We start from the raw sequence: 20,776 nt of genomic DNA, 5'->3' as shown, positions 1-20,776 counted from the left end.
ACGAAAACAACAATACATAATCTTTAGACTTAGAACAGACCATAACAGACTAAATCAACACATGCATAAAAAACTAAAAATTGGGTGTGGCGAAATATGAACTTGTGGCAAGGCCCTGGAAAATACGGAGCACGTCCTTCAGGAATGTTCTTTATATAGCCAGGCGCGAGACAGACACTGGACCCTGGTCACCCCACTCAGGGAAAAATTATATGGGGCACCTGCTGATCTGGAGATCACAGTCCGGTTTGTTCACGAAGTTGGACTTGTCTAAATCCTCCACCATATTCTCAATTAAGAACGAAGAAGAAACTATTTATTAAATCTTGAAACCTTTTTATTGAAAACACAATAATTGATCAATAAATTGAGTAGCATCAAAATACAAAGAGCAAAAGATGTAGACATTAAGTGATTTATTTGTATAAAACTTGCTAACCATTTTTACAAGGATTTTCAAAAACCCATTAATTATTTAATAATAGTACAAACCTAATACATCTCTGTATTAAATTTAAAAAAAAAAGGTAATTGGTTATGAAGTAAAAACTTCTGGTGAAATCCTGAGGTTTTTATTTTTAAGCTCTCTGCTAATCTATCAAGATAATCACAATCCAAATATAAAAAAACTTCTGAATATAATATGTACACTGATATTAGTTTTTTTTGTTAATTAAAAAAAAAGATATAATTATATGAGAACAAAATAAGTTATAATAAAATTAAATGTTAGTAATGTATACATGGTATAAAACAAGGCAATTTATTTTAATGCTCATCTTACAGCTTATGAATTTAATTAAGTTAGATGTATAAGGATTTCCTCAATACAAAGCTTCTGAACATGTTTAAAAAAAAAATGATTTTTAACTTGTACAAAGATGATATTGTAACACAACCATTACAAGGTAAGGGGCGGAGTGGTTGGGTGGGTATGTGTATGGTTGCATGTCATGAGTTCAAATCATTGGGCAGATGAGGCTCCTTAGCTGGGGACAGTAACCCATCGAAGAGAAAACTCCGAAATCAAACAGGAGTGAAGCCCCTTAGGTGATAGGATTACCAACTCTGGTTTCCTTAAGGCAGCTCCAGCAACACTGTTGATTCCAAGTTGTACAGGTAACATCCTGTCTTAGAGAGAGGGGGCCTGGTACATCTGGCTCTTCTCATCTTATTGCCCAGGCATTGTGCTTGGATTTCCAATGCGCAGTCATCAAGTGGTTTATTAAACTATGGAGCCATAACAGCCAAAAAATGACAGGAACACAAAGTACACAGCAATAAAATAAATGTGACAGCAAGGGAGCCACAAGTTGGGGGTCAAAATTAATAGTTTTGGCCTGCTGCTGGTCTAAGCCGTGACCCTTTGAAAGCAGACGTAGCCCATACATGCAGTGCAATAATTAAAGACAACATGTATCTTCTTGAGCAATAAATATGAAAAATTGGATTGATACAATTTCATAAAATGCAGTTCTCCTTTGACAGTGGACTCTACCAAAAATAGATGTGTTGTTGATAGTATTGTAAGTTTTAGTATTAGGGTTATAGATATTTAGTTTATAGCAACACCCATTTTTAAGATCATTCTATTATCAGAGATTGGTATGGAACATCCAAAAAACTCTAAATGTAGCTTGTACTCTTTATTTAAGATTTTTTAAAATGACCTTGGCAGGAGATTTAACATTTCAACACTTCTGTAACAAACAAGTTATTAAAAAGTCTAGTGACAATTTAAGCGCAATTTCCTTATGTTATCCATAACAATTTTAAATCGAGATAAATCATATATTCAGCAAATAAATAATGCAACACAAGTAGTTTTAATAATTCAAAACAAAATAGAAACCAGTATGGAAATTGCGCTAAAAAAAAAAGACAACTATATTAACCTATATCAACAGAAATAGTTTTATTTTAACGAGTAGGCCTACACGATGCTCAGTTTAAAAAAGTAGTAAATATCATCCTATAAATATAAACTCCTACACGATGCTCAGTTTAAAAAAGTATCCTAGGCCTACACGATGCTCAGTTTAAAATATATTAAAAAATTTTTTGTGACCGAACGAAAGGATATTTTTGAAAACTTTCTTCGGCAATATTGTTCTAAATTATGGCAGGAATCGATTGGTAAATGTTTCAAGTCGCTAAGTGGTCTGGTTGCCGAGATATGGAGCAAAAACTGCATTTGTTCGAGGTTTTTTGGCTTTTCCGTGAAATCCAGGAAGGAATTCCGGGAATTTTTTGGCCTATGTTCATCCTCGGAACTTGCTTAACATATTTGCTTTTGGAACTAGTCCTCGATATTGCTTCGTTGAGGAGAAGATACGACTTAAAGGCTGCGGACACACATCCATCCATCCAGAAATGACGAGTTAATAATCGCAATTTTTCCTGTAAGGAAATTGCGCTAAAAACATAAAAAAATCATCCAGGGATTAAAGAGACTTTATAAAGTACAGAGAAATCTATGCAAACAGATCCAGGAAAATGAATAATTGTATGTAAACAACCAAACTTTAAAAATATAAAAAAAAACAAACAAAAAAACCCCGCTTTCTCAAAGACAGATAACTTCTGTTGCCAAAGTTTTCCCATGAATTATTTCTCCTTTTTGAGGGTTAAAGTATTGTGATTAAGGCTTTCTTTCTTTGTTTGTACTACTAGTAACCAAAAACACATCTTAAGATTTCCTTATCAGAGATTGGTATACAAAAAATTAAAAATGTAGCTTCTATTCTTTAATTAAAATTTTCATTTTTGGCAGGGGAAGAAATAACATTTCAATACTATTTGGTACAAACTACATAAAAAAACCAGACAGGTATTTGAGAAAAACAACATATATTTCAAAAGAAAATCCTGCAAGAAAAATAAATAAAAAGAAAATACTGATAGATTTATTTATAGAACAAGCAGTTAGGTGTCAGTTTAAATTAAACTTATTTTACTCAATGTAAAATCCTTTGGTATTAAAATGGACCCAACTGTATAAAAAACATTTTATTTTAACAAAATCAAACAAATTATATAGCACAAAATTAATTATGTTAAAAATAAATTATGATAAAAAAAAAATCATGTTTATTTATCATGTTATATAGATGGAATGTAATGATCACAAATCACTTATTAAATTTTCTGCAGATCATAGCACACAGAAGTATGGGAAGATAACTATGGTTGAAATGATGCTCTAATCTGCTCATATTTCTGCAGATCTTCATGGGACACTGAAGGCACTAAAGTATCTAGGGCTGAGTCAAAGTCCACTTCATCCACCTCCAGATTTTTCTGATCTTCATCTTCCCCTGCAAGTGAGAAATTATAAATCTAATTAGCAACACTCTTAAATTGGTTACAATATTTTCTATAGAAATTATTAAAAAAAAATTGGTGAGGGGGGTGGGAGGAAAGGGAGAGAGAGGGCTGACAGTGCCTCCCAAAAAGATGCCTGTAAGAAATTCTCTGCTGCTGTCTAATTTCTCACTGAATCTAAGTTGACCTGTCAAAATTGCTTTAACACTAACTTCTAAGACAGTTGCACATGATCAGGCATCTGCATAAATGATTACCTCCTATTTTGAAATATATTGCAAATTCAATTCTTTGTTTGAGGTAACATAATAAAAACATTTGCTAATAATTACGAGACATGAATAAATTATTTAAATAATGAAAATCAAACCTAAATTAATAAAATTAAAACAAATGCCTCCAAAACTGGTAAGGTGCTGTTTACTTTGTTAAATAAAATAACTAATTACCTGATTCCAATTTTTCAATTTTTCTCCTCATGGCATTGAGCATGGCATCCGCACACAGAGCATAGAGGTCAGCACCAGTCAAGTTGGGCGGACACTTTTTAGCAACGTCTATTAAATTCAGACCAGAGGCCAATTTAAACCTGATGAAAATATACACATATTATTGAAAAAATGATAATTCAGTTTTAATTTTCAAAATAAGATTACAACTGAGCTTGGCTGCTTCAGAAAAATATACTTTTATAATTAAAACAATAACAAAAAAATAAAATATTTAGTCACAACTTTACCTGCCTCAGGTATTGACCCACTAGATGTTTTAATTTTAAAAAGATTATTGAGCTGAATTTTTACTATCAAAGATTATCAAATGGGTACATGATTGAATAACTTGGGTGTAAACCTACTTTGATGTGAGCGCCTTCAAAATGTTCAGCTGTGCCTGCCAGTCTGAGTTGACCCCCAGGTACAGCAGCTTGTCAAATCTACCAGGTCGCAGGAGGGCTGGGTCAAGCAGATCTGGACGATTGGTGGCCCCAATCACAAACACTTCTGATGATTGGTGCAGGCCATCAAGTTCAGCAAGGAGTTGTGATACGACTCTGTGCACACATCAAATATTTTTTTGTCAACATTTTGTTTACAGGGCAAGAAAAATTTTAGCTGTATGGTTTGACTTTTTATACCATGATATTAGCCATTTCCAAAGAAAATTTAAAGACAAGAACATTTCAAATAATAACTGTTCAAGGGTTTAACTCCATTTTAAAAAAAAGTAGTTGAATTATTTATTCATTAGAGTTTAAAAAAAAAATGAATAATACATTTTTATCTCAAATATAACACATATAAGGTCTCATCATTATTTCCCGTTTGTGACAAATGGGGCAGGTGAAGTAGAGTTCATCTGCTTCAGAGACCTTGGCATATGAAGGGACAGCGTGATCAGCACTATGCCCAGCCATCTTTGCTTCCCTAACGTGATTTACGTACCCATCAGAGCTGGGTGGACTCCACTGATTTGAACCCGGATTTAAACTCGAAACTCTCAGGTTAGCAGTCTAGCACTCTACAGCTAGGCCACACCGTCCCCCCATATAAGGTATGGTAAAGAGATTTATTTTTTCCACAGAATAAGTATCCCAGAGTTTCTGTGGTATGGAGCAATACCGTGAAACCCACTTGTAGTTTGCTGATGTGAATTAGAAATGGTGGCTGGGATGACCTTGGCACAATCCATTCACATGCACAGATAATCTCTACCTTCCACTATGGATTATTAAGTCTTAAAAATCCGCTTCCCTACCAGGGGTAAGGGATTTTAAAAATCTGTTTACCACCAGGTCTTATCAAAATGGGAGCTAATTACCTGTCCATGACCCCTCCTGAGTCCCCACTTTTGCCTCTGTTGGGAGCCAGGGAATCTAACTCATCAAAGAAAATGACACAAGGGGAAGCACTCCTTGCTCTTTTGAACACTGAATGGTAAAAACAAAATACAGTTAAAGACTAAATTATCAATTATATCACACTGTAAAAATATGAGTGATTTCATCAGTGTTATTATGGTATTATACCTCATTGTCTAGATTACACTAATGTAAAAATATGAGTGGTTTCATCAGTGGTATTACTCTAATGTGAAAATGTTAGTGAGTACATTGAGTGAGTACATTGAGTGCGTACACTGAGTGCGTACACTGAGTGCGTACACTGAGTGCGTACACTGAGTGCGTACACTGAGTGCGTACACTGAGTGCGTACACTGAGTGCGTACACTGAGTGCGTACACTGAGTGCGTACATTGAGTGCGTACATTGAGTGAGTACATAGCCTACCTTCTCTTACATTTTCCTCACTCTGACCCACATACATGTTGATGAGTTCTGGCCCTTTGACACTAAAAAAAAATATTGACATTTTAAAAAAGGTTTTAAATCTTTGTAATCTAAATTTGAGGGAAAAACTGCTTGATGAAAAATTATAAAAGGGAATTTCTGTGAATGCTTCCACTATTTCACATTAAAAACACTGAAAACTGAACATATATTCACAAATAATTACTTCACAATAAAAACATAGAATATTGCTTTATTTTCACACACAATAAATATACACATATATGAACAGGTAAATTAAAGACTTGTGACTAGCTTTTTTCCCTTTGACTGTGTTATTAGGTAATTTATATATTATATATAATCTTGTTCTTGCAGAGATAACAACAATACACAGCAATTATATAGATATATATTACCAGCAGTTGCAGCTTTGTGTATTTAGGTGTTGTAATAAAAAAAGACATAACAGCATTAGTAAATTTCCCTTTTGGACCTGGCGGCCCATGTGGCAGATGAAACAGAGTTCACCTGTTTCTATGACCTCGCCATATGTAGTGATAGTGTGGCCAGCGCTATGCCCAGCAGCCTTACTATCCCTAACGTAAGTCAGGTACCCATCAGAGTTGGGTGGAATAAGGGGCGTGCTACGACTCTATCAAAAGACCCCAACTTTAGAATTTTAGGTTAGCAGTCCAACACTCTACTATTCGACTACGCCATCCTATCTAACAGCATTAGCTACTGTAAATGACTTTTATCAAGACAAGATCACCTGAGGAAGTTAAGAGAACATTCAGTGGCCACAGCTTTAGCAAGTAAAGTCTTGCCAGTCCCAGGCGGTCCATAGAGCAGAACACCTGGATTTGGGCAGGTAAAACATTAGATTTAGACAGGTAAAACATCAGATTTAGGCAGGTAAAACATCAGATTTAGGCAGGTAAAACATCAGATTTAGGCAGGTAAAACATCAGATTTAGGCAGGTAAAACATCAGATTTAGGCAGGTAAAACATCAGATTTAGGCAGGTAAAACATCAGATTTAGGCAGGTAAAACATCAGATTTAAAAGATTGGCATAACATGAGATTTAGGCTGGTAAAACATTAGATTTAAAAGATTGGCATAATATGAGATTTAGGCTGGTAAAACATTAGATTTAAAAGATTGGCATAATATGAGATTTAGGCAGGTAAAACATTAGATTTAAAAGATTGGCATAATATGAGATTTAGGCAGGTAAAACATTAGATTTAAAAGATTGGCATAATATGAGATTTAGGCAGGTAAAACATTAGATTTAAAAGATTGGCATAATATGAGATTTAGGCAGGTAAAACATTAGATTTAAAAGATTGGCATAATATGAGATTTAGGCAGGTAAAACATTAGATTTAAAAGAATGGCATAATATGAGATTTAGGCAGGTAAAACATTAGATTTAAAAGATTGGCATAATATGAGATTTAGGCAGGTAAAACATTAGATTTAAAAGATTGGCATAATATGAGATTTAGGCAGGTAAAACATTAGATTTAAAAGATTGGCATAATATGAGATTTAGGCAGGTAAAACATTAGATTTAAAAGATTGGCATAATATGAGATTTAGGCAGGTAAAACATTAGATTTAAAATATTGGCATAATATGAGATTTAGGCAGGTAAAACATTAGATTTAAAAGATTGGCATAATATGAGATTTAGGCAGGTAAAACATTAGATTTAAAAGATTGGCATAATATGAGATTTGGGCAAGTAAAACATTAGATTTAAAAAATTGGCATAATATGAGATTTAGGCAGGTAAAACATTAGATTTAAAAGATTGGCATAATATGAGATTTAGGCAGGTAAAACATTAGATTTAAAAGATTGGCATAATATGAGATTTAGGCAGGTAAAACATTAGATTTAAATCACTGACAAACACTGATATGAGAGCAAGACAATATTACATGACTCTATTGCAGTCTGACACAAGCTGGTTACTCTAAATGTGGAAAATAACTCCCAACAACATAACTTCACAAATGCTACTGTTACTACTTTTGTCTTAGGAAACATAATGGAGGTTAAAAAAAATCATTACAGAAAAGCTGGATTTAAAAAAAAAAACAACCTTCATTTCAAGACTATTTTAATGACAATCAAGTTTTCTGTATGCTCAGTGATCATCATCTTTTTCCCGTTCGTGCCCAAGACACTTGGGGCAGATGAAGTAGAGTTCATCTGTTTAAGAGACCTCAACATATGCAGGGATAGTGTGGTCAGCACTATGCCCAGTCACCTTTATTTTCCCTAATGTGAGTTAGATACCCATCAGAGCTGGGTGGATAAAGTAAACAAAATCTCAATCAGGTATTTGTCCAGAGGTGGTATTTTTTAAAAATCGGGCACTTTTAATTACCTGATCTCCGTAACCCTGCGGCGAGTAGTTCTGGATGTTGCAAGGGCAGCTGGACCGTGTCAATGATCTCAGACTTAACATCAGCCAAGCCACCTATGTCGTCCCACTTCACTGAGGGAATCTAAAACAAAATAACATCACAGTAAATAGCACAACTGACTCAAGGCCACCAATGTCGTCCCACTTCACTGAGGGAATCTAAAACAAAATAACATCACAGTAAATAGCACAACTGACTCAAGGCCACCAATGTCGTCCCACTTCACTGAGGGAATCTAAAACAAAATAACATCACAGTAAATAGCACAACTGACTCAAGGCCACCAATGTCGTCCCACTTCACTGAGGGAATCTAAAACAAAATAAATTCACAGTAAATAGCACAACTGACTCAAGGCCACCAATGTCGTCCCACTTCACTGAGGGAATCTAAAACAAAGTAACATCACAGTAAAAAGCACAACTGACTCAAGGCCCCCAATCATTTACAATGCTAAACCTTCATTTACTTGAAATAAACACAGAGTTTTGATCCACAAATTTATTCAAATTTTAAACAATAATATGGGTGTTAAAATAAAATTAATAAAAATCTTACTAATGTGTGGTAAACTTTAAAAAATAAATTTACTTATAAATAATTTGAGCAGAACTATTTAAAGACCACCAAATCAATTAAAATGTGAGCAATTAATTAAGACAAAAAAAAAATGCACTTAAATGTTAAACAAAGATCATAAAAAAAAATCGTACTATTGTGTAAAGAATTTATAAAAAAAAAACAAATTTACTTTTCATATGTCAATTAATTTAATTATATGTTAAACAAAATGTGGGCTAAAGGTACCTTAGGTGCACCAATACTGTCTGAGTGGGAAGCCTGCATGGTGTCCAGGGCCTTCTCTAGGTCACACTGCTCCATCACCACCCCTGCAGTCACAATGTCTTCTTCTCTCTGCAGGCTCGCTGGCAATCCATCTGCACAGCTGGGGATATGTAACACAAGACATTTTATAAGATATTAGCACAACTGGGAATATGTAACACAAGACATTTTATAAGATATTAGCACAACTGGGAATATGTAACACAAGACATTTTATAAGATATTAGCACAACTGGGAATATGTAACACAAGACATTTTATAAGATATTAGCACAACTGGGAATATGTAACACAAGACATTTTATAAGATTTTAGCACAGCTGGGGATATGTAACGCAAGACATTTTATAAGATTTTAGCACAGCTGGGGATATGTAACACAAGACATTTTATAACATTATAGCACAGCTGGGGATATGTAACGCAAGACATTTTATAAGATTTTAGCACAGCTGGGGATATGTAACACAAGACATTTTATAACATTATAGCACAGCTGGGGATATGTAACACAAGACATTTTATAACATTATAGCACAGCTGGGGATATGTAACACAAGACATTTTATAAGATTATAGCACAGCTGGGGATATGTAACACAAGACATTTTATAACATTATAGCACAGCTGGGGATATGTAACACAAGACATTTTATAACATTATAGCACAGCTGGGGATATGTAACACAAGACATTTTATAAGATTATAGCACAGCTGGGGATATGTAACACAAGACATTTTATAACATTATAGCACAGCTGGGGATATGTAACACAAGACATTTTATAACATTATAGCACAGCTGGGGATATGTAACACAAGACATTTTATAAGATTATAGCACAGCTGGGGATATGTAACACAAGACATTTTATAACATTATAGCACAGCTGGGGATATGTAACACAAGACATTTTATAAGATTATAGCACAGCTGGGGATATGTAACACAAGACATTTTATAACATTATAGCACAGCTGGGGATATGTAACACAAGACATTTTATAACATTATAGCACAGCTGGGGATATGTAACACAAGACATTTTATAAGATTATAGCACAGCTGGGGATATGTAACACAAGACATTTTATAACATTATAGCACAGCTGGGGATATGTAACACAAGACATTTTATAACATTATAGCACAGCTGGGGATATGTAACACAAGACATTTTATAAGATTTTAGCACAACTGGGAATATGTAACAAGACATTTTATTACATGTTAGCACCTCAAAAGTGACTTGTATGCATCTGCACAGCTGGGAATATGTAACACAAGACATTTTTAAAGATTTTTTAGCACAACTGGGAATATGTAACACAAGACATTTTTAAAGATTTTAGCACAACTGGGAATATGTAACACAAGACATTTTATATGATTTTAGCACAACTGGGAATATGCACTGTAAAACATTTTATATGATTTTAGCACAACTGGGAATATGCACTGTAAGACATTTTATAAATTTTAGCAGCTCAAATAGATACTTTACTTCAGCACAGCTAGGAATATGTAACATAAGAAATTTTATAATATTTTAGCACTTCAAAATAGACTTGTATCCATCAGTGGAACTTGAATTTGGAACACAAGACATTTTATAAGATTTTAGCACCCCAAAAGAGACTTGTGTTCATTAACACAACTAGCAAAATTAAATGTAAAACTTCAAGTAAGATTTTAAAGTAGTTCAACATAAGTTTAAAAAATGGTAGAGCAATCTATAATAATCATACAAATTTGTAAATAAAAAGGTACTTTTTGTGAGTACTTGAATAAAATTAATATTAAAATACATGTTAACGCAATATAAACACAATTATTTATTTATATAATGACATTACAAATGAGTTGTGTTTCTGTGTTTGTTATTTACCAGAACATCATTTTCATAATTTTCAAAATGCAAAGGATTGATTCAAAGTAGAACTAAAGCTCGCAAGAAACATTAAAGCCCTGAGTTTGGTTAAAATAAAATACTTAGAAAGTATTACTGTTCACACATAGTACACAAACATGCTAAAATATCTTTGAAAAAAATATTTAGATAAAAAAAAACGTAAATAGGAGAATGATATTTTTAAATACACGTACCAAATTTTAAGAACTTTTTGATAAGCTTCTCGTCTGGCTTGGAGGATTAGGGTGATTAGGTCACCCAGCACAAACCCCTGGTCACAGATGTACATTTAAATTATACTTGAGAATAATTATTTATATTTATATATATAAATATATATATATAAATAATTATAAAAACAACTGTTACATAATTGAATGCCTTATGGCAAACTCTCTTCTTTATATAAGCTGGTGACCAATGGTATTTTTTTCAGTCTCCATACACAATAAAAGTGCAAATAGGTGTTGTTAGCCCCCCTTCAACATATCTTAGTTATGTCACTTCTATTAATTCCCCATGAATAACATCTATCAATATAGAGAGTAATTCTCTACCTAAACTTCCCCTCACCTCTAATCCACTACTGTCTACTGATTAAAATAATAAGTATGGTAATCATCAATACATACAGCAGTTCTTTGGGCAAGATGACTGACTGACAGGTCAGGGGAGGCAACTAAACTGTCAAGTAGACCCTGAATTATTTCTGCCCTTTCCATTTCATTAGGTGACTGTAATATTAAAAATAGAATTATTATTAACAAATAAGGTGAAACAAAACTGTGGATAAACAATCAAGCTATTTCCATTTCCATTAGGAGTCTAATATTTAAAGAATTATTCATTACCTAAGGGTAAGGCAAGCATTTCTTCACAGGGGGGGGGGGGGGGGAGGGAAGAAGAGGATTTTACAAAGAAAGAAATTCTGATGTAAGGTGAAACGAAAATGTGTACAAGCAATAATCCTCATCATTGCTTTAGGTCAGGGGTCTCCAAACTATGGCCCGCGAGGTCCTATCATCCGGCCCGCGGAGATCATTTTGTCCACGGAAAAAAAGGTTTGTTGGTGATGGCTGAGGAACTTTGCCCAGAAAAATCAAAGACATGCCTGGAAGAAACTGGCCCCCGAACTGAAATTTTATAGTTAATGCGGCCCTTGGACTGAAAAGTTTGGAGACCCCTGCTTTAGGTGAATAACATTTAAAACATATTCATCATCATAAATAAGTAAAACTAATTTCACTTACGGATTCAAATACAACACTAAAAAACACAAGAAGATTTTGAAGTTCATTTTTTTAAAAATCAAAACACTACACTTCTAATCTCCCTGTGAGCTGTGCCAATATAAAACCTCCTATAGTATAACCTCACCTCTATAGCCACTTCATGCAAGAATGTCGGCAGCATATCCTCAGCAAGACTTGCGATGTTGCTGCTGGTTCCAGCTATTATGACAGGGTACTCATGGCACTGGTCTACAGTCTGCTGGATTATCTTGTGGAATGTGTTGATGATCCTGGGGTCTACAGGTTAAAGAACAATCCATACTGTAATTAAATAACAACTTTTTGGGTGGAGATTATGGCATATAGCATGTTTTATAGAGCAATTATCATCTTTTCCCTGTTTGTGGCAGACACATGTGGCAGATGAAGTAGAGTTCGTCTTTTTAGTGACCTCGGCATATGAAAGCATAGGCCAAGGTCATTATTATGCCCAGCCGCCTTTACTTTCCATAATCAGAGCTGGGTGGACTAAGGGCCGTTTTGCAGACCTGAGCCTGCATTTGAACTCAATCTTTCAGGTTAGCAGTCGAGCGCTCTACCACTAAGCCACACTGTCCCATAAAGCAATAATAGAGTATGGTTTTAGTACCAGAGAATTTTAAATAAACATGCAAACTTGTGTTCAAAGCTTCATTATAATAATGTCAAAGAAATATTCCATAAAAAAATTACTACACTATTTTCAGGAATTGAACAATAAAAAGAACTTCCTACCATCACTTTTACCATCTCTGTCCTTGCCTATTACTTCAATATTCCTCAGTAACAGGATACATGGGGTATACTTGATGACTGAGAAAAGACAAATATTTAAAAATAAAATCAGCAGAATAAAATTGAAATTCCTAACACTTGTAATATTAATCAACATCATCTTTTCCTGTTTGTGCCTGAGACAAAAAGCGGAGTTTATCTGTTTCAACGCCCTTTAGCACTCAAGGGAATGACAAGAGTCAGGTACCAATCATAGCTGGGTGGACTCAAGTATGTCAAACAGACTCAAGCTCGAGAACCAAATTCAAGGCTTTTGGGTTAGCAGTCATAAGCTCTACCATCCGACCACACCTAAAATTAATAGTCTTTACTAAACCTCAAGCTCTTAAATTCCTAACATTGAAACTGTAACTCTCTATAATTTGAAAATAGTGAAAAGTTGGCACCTGAATTGAGTCTGCTCAGGTTCTTATCTGTTGCATCTGAATTATCACCAATCAAATCATGGCAGTTGATCTATGTATTGATAAATTGATAAATTAAAGATCCTTACAAATAAATTATTTTACCTAATATATGAAAGCAGATTCATTTAAAGAATGGCTCAAGAAATAAAAACAAATGTATTAAACTTAGAGGATATTAGTACCCTTCTATTAAGAAATACATATTCATAAAGTATACCAAAATGATTTTATGCACTACCTCCATAACTTGCATGTGTAATCTCCGAGCAACTGTGTAGATGATTGTCCTTTTACCACAACCTTTTGGTCCAGAGAGTAGAACTGATGACATCAGCTCTCTAATAGCTGGGGCATTGTATCTAGGTAACAAAAAAGAAAGAAAATAAAAGTATAATTTAACAATTTATTTTTATTTTTTTAGACTACAGGAGAGTAGAGAATGCAAACAGGTTTCATGTTTGGGTTGAAAGTCAATCACCTAAATTTTTTACCAAAAAAAATATTGTAAAAATAATTCATTTGATCATATTATTTAATATAAAGGTTACAACTAAAATGTAAGAAAAGCTAAAATGAAACATAAGTTGTTTACAGAATGCAGCAACTTACTTATTGTGAATGTGAGGTAGAAGCAGGTACTCCAGCTTTCTGACATAGTTCTCTAGCCCAGGGCACACAATACTCTGCCCATATATGGCATCAAGGCATGAGAGATATTTGCAGGCATTTAGTGGCACAAAGCTGTGGTCTGAACCAACCTATAAACAGAAAAGGCCAATTATTATTGGTTATTATTCATTGCATTTTGACAGCTAATCACATTTATCTGTATCTAACAGCCATTCTTTTTCTATTGATAGATGATGCCAATAATGATTCTTTTTCAAGCAATCAGGGAACAAAGCTTAAATCTATAACATAAGCTATGTACTTACTCTATATAAACAACAATGACCCATAGATAACCAATGGGAATGTATAGAAATGGATCTACTACTTGTATCACATGTATTAGCTACATAGAGGTTTCAGACCCATTAACTACATTACCTACATATTGTCTAGGTGCTTTGTTAAAGTGGGAGATACATGAAGGAATGTTGACAGTGATGGACTTTGTAATCCCCCCCCCCCCCCCCCCCAAAAGTAATGTATTAGGGTAGAGTTGATGATGTACAACACAGCATGTATGTCATAGAGGTTCTAAAATTTTTGGGTTAGTTAGGGGTCATCCATTTATGACGTCCACAATAGGGGGAGTCGAAAGTGGATGAGTGTGGATGGGTGTGTGTGTGTGTGTGTGGGGGGGGGGGGGGGGTGTGTGTGTGTCGGAGTGTGTCTAAAATCCAAAATTTTTGTGGACATCATAAATGGATGACCCCCTAACTAATCTAGGCAAATGAGTAAAATTGGCAGCATCAATTAAGCAGAGATCATTGTAAGTAACAGATGTTGTAAAATACTAGATTTAGTTACCTGCTTAAGGGTAGAGTTGACAGTGTCAATCTAGCAGGTGTTACTTTATGTAACAGAGGTTCTAAAATTCTTGTATTATTTACCCACATTGGGGCAAGAGTTTTCAATGTTAACATAGGAGAAATTCATCTTTATCATCTTTTTCTGTTCGTGCCCAAGACACATTAGGCAGATGAAGTAGAGTTAATCTGTTACAATTACTTCAGAATACAGGCGGATAGTGTGGTCATCACTATGTCCCGCCTACTTAGTTTCTCTAATATGAATCAGGTAAATATCAAAGCTGGGTGGACTGAGGAATGTCCTACAGATTGGAGCCCAGAATTTGAACACAAGACTTTAGGCTAGCAGTCATAATCTCTACCGTCCAACCATGCCGTCCTTGCAGAAATTATTGTATGTTAAAGAGGTTCTAAAGTTTTTGTATTAGCTACCTGCTTAAGTGTAGAGTTGACAGCATCAATATAGCAGACATTATTGTATGTTAAAGAGGTTCTAAAGTTTTTGTATTAGCTACCTGCTTAAGTGTGGAGTTGACGGCATCAACATAGCAGACATTATTGTATGTTAAAGAGGTTCTAAAGTTTTTGTATTAGCTACCTGCTTAAGTGTGGAGTTGACAGCATCAACATAGCAGACATTATTGTCTAACTGCTTTGGTAAAATGCCAGACACCCTGAAGAATATCACAGGTTTCCTGATTCTGGTGTCAAGTCCTGGTGTCGGCCAAAAGTCAGGATCATCTAAATACAAAAATTTTCAGTTGAAGGCTAATTTTGGTACTGTTAGCTTAGTTATGCCACACCTTTATGGTTACACAAGATTCAAAACAAACTACATCATTGTATAACTACTTCAACTTATTTAAAAAAATTTATTCAACAAAAAAAAAAAAAATTCAATAAAAAGTAAATAATATACTGTGTACAAATAAATTAACCCTCTAGAAATTAAACCAATCAAATAAGTTTAGTAAGGCTGTATTTAAACTTAAAATAGAACTTGAATAAATTTTTAAAAGTAGATGGTCAAGTTATTTTCTTTATAAAAATATCCAACTTCATTGTTTTTTTTTCCACTAAAAACTAACAAAATAATTTATTTCTAATTAAAAAACAACAACCAAATGTTTCTTACCTATAGAGCTGACTGCAAACAAATCTCCCACACCAAGCAACCTAAAAACAGACAGTATTACTGATAAATATCCAGACTATTCCATACGAGAAAATGGCCCGTTGAGGAAGGATACAACGGGCGCTAGGTTGATAGTGCTGTCTATTTTCTCGGTACTTTAATTTATTCAAAATATAGTCATAGGCATATCCCTAAAACATGCACCTAATCTCATTCATGACAAAAGTCGCATAAGAGTTTCTTTCAGGCAACTCTACGTGGGAGGAGGGGGCTTCGCCCCCCTCCCCCCCCTCACACACACACTCTAAAACATGTCTACCGTCCCATTCAACTAAATATAATTATATACTTTTTCCAGTGTCCGCCCCCTCCCAGAAAATTCTACCCCCGCCCCCGAAAATTTCAAGTACCCCCACCCCTCTCCGGGGAGGAAAAAGTCTGAAAGAAACACTGGTCGCATTTGTAGATCATACAAACTAAAGGAAGAACTGGGCGGGGCTTCGCCCCTACCGGAAGAGATGCTTGAAAAAAAAACTGCACGCTTAACACTTTTTAGATTTGAAAAAGTTCCCCCCTCCGGGGAGGAAAAAGTCTGAAAGAAACACTGGTGTCGCGCTTAGCCACAACCGGAATAATTGCATTAAAGAAATTGCAAGAAAACCACTTTTTAGATTAGACACATTAATTAGGCGGTAATTTTATTATAGAGTATCGATGAAGAAATTTCTTTTGAGTTGGGGAGGTGGGGGCTCAGACGTTCTTACGCGGGGGTGGGGCTTCGCCCCTACCCGAAGAATTGTATGAGAGAAACTCTTCACACAAACCACTTAGATTAGACAAAATTGCCTTTTTATTCAATGTTTACTCGAAAATCAATGACGTCATATTACTGTGTGCACTCTCCGGCTTGATATTATTTTCTACTATATGACGTCATATTTCGTTTTCGTTTCACTGTGAAAGTTTTTAAATTGCTTATGTTTTCTCTAGAGCGTTCTTGTCAGATAGATACACAGACAGTGAAACTATTAGAATTAATGAAAAAAAAACAGCATTTATATTGAAAAAGAAAATTAGAAGATGTAAAAAAAAATAATAGTGCACCTTGGGATCTGAAAGTATTTCTTGAGAGACTGGTCATGTTTGGCTTGCGGGGGATAACTTGGGGAGTTGATGATAGTTATCTGCACCTCCTGGGCATAAGGGACCTGTGTGCTCACTGAGCGTGACAGCTTGGATCCACTGAAGTCATGGCTGACTGGGTTGGCTCCTGGTTTCTGGAGACGGAGTAAAATCACAGTGAGGAAAATAAAAATCACACAATGATGAAAACTGAAAATCACACTATGATGAAAAATGGAAATCTCATAATGAAGAAATTGAAAATCACTGAATACAATTTATTAACTCAACCTCATAATAAATTACAGCACAAAAATGCCAAATAATGTGTAAATAGAACAAGAGTTCTTTTAAAGTTAAAGAAGGTGACAATGAAGTGTAGTTAATCTGTAAACACTGACATGAGTGGATTTTGAGTCAGCACCTTGCATAGCTTATTTTTACTTTCTCAACTTCAATTAGTTACCCATTATAGCAAGATGGAACTCAAGATTGGTAATCAAGCTCAAGAATTTTTGGCAAACCATGCCATCACTTCATCTTGAATAAGTCTATTCCTTTGTTATTTAAAAAAAAATATCATAACACTGTTGAGTTGGAAATATTACATTACAAATGGCTTAGCAATCTATATTTATGCATATATACTTTATCTAATATTTCTGTATTTTCAACTGAGATGAAAATTGAAAAAGAAAAATGAAAACTCTAAAAATGTAGCGTAAACATTTTACTGTACCTCAATGATAAGGAGGGGTGTCTTGATAACCGGAGGACTTTTCTGCAAGTTAAACAACAAAATGGATGAAATGAACACCATGTCTGTGTCATCCAGTCTACCAGTGAGGGCCTGAACTTTGACGAACTTCTGTTTGGGTTTCTCTTGTTTTAAGTATTTCTCTGCGTCGTCCAGGTTAATTTCTCCCAACAACTCTTTCTGGTACAAGCAGACCTTAAGAATTGTTCCGTTAAAAATTCTGTATTTCTTCATCATCTTTTTGGGCATTCCTATCACAGAAGTTAAATCAATCGAGTCCACGGTTTCGTCTTGTAGGAGAACTTTTTTCCAGTGGATCAGCTGCTGGATGACGCATGTACTTGAGCAGAAGAAGTTGAAGTTTTTTAAATCTGTAGCGTCATCGTTGAACACTTGTGAGCTTGGCTGGTTGACGAAATCTGACATGAGAATCTCATACTGCTCAATATCATGGCCTGAAAGGTGGCGATGTTCCGAAGGTAGGCGAGTGTTGGCCTTTTCAAAGTAGATTACGATCTCAGTGGTTGGCTTGATTAACCCTATCTGGAAAGGCGCGGATGCGATGGCTTTGATACTAAAGTACCAGGTCTTCTTGAATTTTTCATCTTCGTGAAACATTTTAGCTATTGGAGCGAGAAATACGTCGTTCTGGCGCACAAGTAAATCATGTTGACAGATTTCCTGTTTGAGCCCTTCGCTAAAAGTATCTTGCTGGAGCCACTGATAAATTTCTTCATCATTCACAGAGAAGATAGCTTTGTTCAGGGGAAATAACTCAATGGCCCTAATGTACAATAAGTCTGTGTGTTTAACATTGTAGTGTTTGCTGAAGTATTCAGTGCATTTGAGAACTATTTTATAACCACTCTCCACACTATCGTCATCACTGTCTTCGTCTATCGATAGAGAATGGGCGTTTGATATAGGCGTAGGAACCGTCACTGGGGAGCTGTCATTGGCAGCCAAAACGCAAACGATGATATCCTCTGAGATGACCACACTGGTTGCTACACCTTGCAGCTCTGGGGAGGGAGTCGACCTCCCCGAGGAGCTGGAGGATGAAACATCAACAGAGCTTTCAGGTTCTCTTTTGATCCTAATAGCGCAAAATAGAGTGTCGTCCCAGTCGGCTGATTTTTTAAAGATCGAGTAGTCTCTTTTAGAAATCTTTAGATGGAGAGGGTTTCTTCTTTGGTCATCATCATATTCTTCACACAGTTTAGCAGCATAGCTTCTTCTGAATTTCCCAATCTCATTTTTGTCAGCCATTTTTTCTTCTAGTAAAATGAGCAAACAATTTTGAATTAAAAATTAATTAGTAAGCTATCTAGATCACAATGAAATTTAAAAAAATAAAATAATTGTATTAGTACTGATGGTACAACTAACTACTGATTCTACATTTGTTGGTACATTTCTTATTGGCTACTTGAGGGGAGGTTTAGAGTTTTGTGGCTATATTTGATGAGAGGTGTGGGTTCAGAAAATGTGATGAAAAGCTTTTGCATTTAAAAAAGTAATGTTTGAAACTGTTTTGAAACCTTTTTTTGTAAATTGCAATAAAAATTGATCTATACAATTACTGTTGAATGAAAAGTAAAGTTCCCTTTCAAACCTGACGGTCTACGGGGCAAATTGAGTAGAGTTCCCTTGTTTCTGTGACCTCCGCACATGAAGGGATAGTGTGGTCAGCACAATACCCAGCCGCCTTTACTTTCCCAAACGTGAGTTAGGTACCCATCAGAGCTGGGTGGACTCAAGGACGGTATCTGACATGGACCCGGATTTGAACTCGAGACTAACGGGTTAGCAGTCCAGCTCTCTACCACTAGGCCACTCCATCCCACAGTTGAATGAGCTCAGTTAATATTTTTTTTTAGGAAATAACTGTTAAAAAAAATCTATTGGGGGGGGGGGGGTGGGAAAGTCTGGTTAGACGTGTAACAACACTTTAGGGGGAACTGACTTTTCATGTAGATATGTGTTGATCACAGTGACATTTGAATACTTAGTACTTAAGTATAATAAGTTAGAATATATATAGAATATATATATAGAATTATTAGAATAATCTACATCCTACAACAGTACACCCCACAGTGTGTGTAAAAAGTCCACAATCTAGATCTTATTTAAGTTACTTACTTACTAGATCTAGATTCTAAGTATTACTAAGAGTCTAAGACTAAGCTAAAGACTACTAAAGTTAAAGTAGGCCTAACTAAAGTAGTTAAGTAGAAATCTAGTAATAAAGTAGACTTATTACAATAAATAATAAGTAAATAATATAGATTCTACTAAATATATAAATAAATAAGAATATATGAATTACTTTTAAATTTTCATTTACTAACTAATATAATTAATATTAAAATTAATATTTACCTCAACCTGGCGCTCTACAACACTAGACTAGTTTGTTTTACTGTTTTAGTAACACAGTAACTGTAACAGACTAGAGTTACTGAGGTACTGAGATTATAGTTCAGTAAAAATGTCATAGCTAGATAGATATGGACCTAGGCCCCCTTTTTTTTCCCCATAAAACCTCGGGCTAAAATTTTTTCTCTTAAAATCCGGAATGCCTGCGGTCGTGTGGTTGAATGTAAGCTATTCATTCAGTCGAAGCCGTTTCTAGGAAATAAGAACTCGTATGGATTTCCCCTTTCTTTTATTCGGTTTCTCTAAATACCTAAAAATGCATTTTTGAGGTAAGCCTGAACGGTACCGGATTCTGGCACAGTTCTACATTGAACATTGTATATTAAATTATATTAAATAAGCGATAGGCCTAAATCCATTTAAATGTTTACTTTTTACGTTTGCGGATGGGGGGTGGGTCCTTATGGATGTACACACGTAAAATTGAACATCAAAATTAGTAAATGTTACAAGCCGAGCTTCTTTTAGACATTTCTTGGGTCGGGGTGGGGGGGGGGGGGGGCTTGAAATTTGTTGGGTGCGCTTTAATTTTTTATTTTCTGGAGGTTAGC

At 35.0% G+C, this 20,776-nt stretch overlaps 1 protein-coding gene across 1 annotated transcript; it reads right to left on the bottom strand.

Annotated features, from left to right (window-relative positions):
* Nucleotides 1-324: 324 nt before the first annotated feature.
* Nucleotides 325-20,377, bottom strand: LOC131950491 (peroxisomal ATPase PEX6-like). The gene is made up of 20 exons (XM_059312680.1): nt 20,169-20,377; nt 17,766-19,060; nt 17,009-17,181; nt 15,905-15,945; nt 15,368-15,510; nt 13,901-14,049; nt 13,530-13,650; nt 13,271-13,340; nt 12,825-12,902; nt 12,196-12,347; nt 11,451-11,552; nt 11,013-11,089; nt 8,865-9,003; nt 8,018-8,138; nt 6,387-6,471; nt 5,612-5,673; nt 5,143-5,251; nt 4,181-4,375; nt 3,774-3,913; nt 325-3,317 (listed from the first exon to the last, which is right to left on the bottom strand). Exons 2-20 carry the CDS (start codon nt 19,050-19,052, stop codon nt 3,184-3,186), a joined length of 3,378 nt encoding a protein of 1,125 aa, XP_059168663.1. The 5' UTR covers nt 19,053-19,060; nt 20,169-20,377; the 3' UTR covers nt 325-3,183.
* Between the last annotated feature and the right edge of the window lie 399 nt (nt 20,378-20,776).

This window comes from Physella acuta, unplaced genomic scaffold (genome assembly GCF_028476545.2).
Source record: "Physella acuta isolate Inbredline_101_S28 unplaced genomic scaffold, ASM2847654v3 ptg000768l, whole genome shotgun sequence".
Taxonomy (NCBI): Eukaryota; Metazoa; Mollusca; class Gastropoda; family Physidae; genus Physella; species Physella acuta.
Note: the sequence above shows the minus strand (reverse complement) of the source record. Positions and strands in the feature narration are given on the sequence as shown.

Bases quoted from the DNA above. Each gene is read 5' to 3' on its own strand.
- LOC131950491 (XM_059312680.1), bottom strand. From the start codon at position 19,052: ATGGCTGACAAAAATGAGATTGGGAAATTCAGAAGAAGCTATGCTGCT. The intron at 11,553-12,195 runs GTGAGGTTATAC...TTAATATTACAG, and splicing joins TGCATGAAGTGGCTATAGAG to TCACCTAATGAAATGGAAAG. The intron at 4,376-5,142 runs GTAATTAGCTCC...ATGTGTGCACAG, and splicing joins TCAGGAGGGGTCATGGACAG to AGTCGTATCACAACTCCTTG.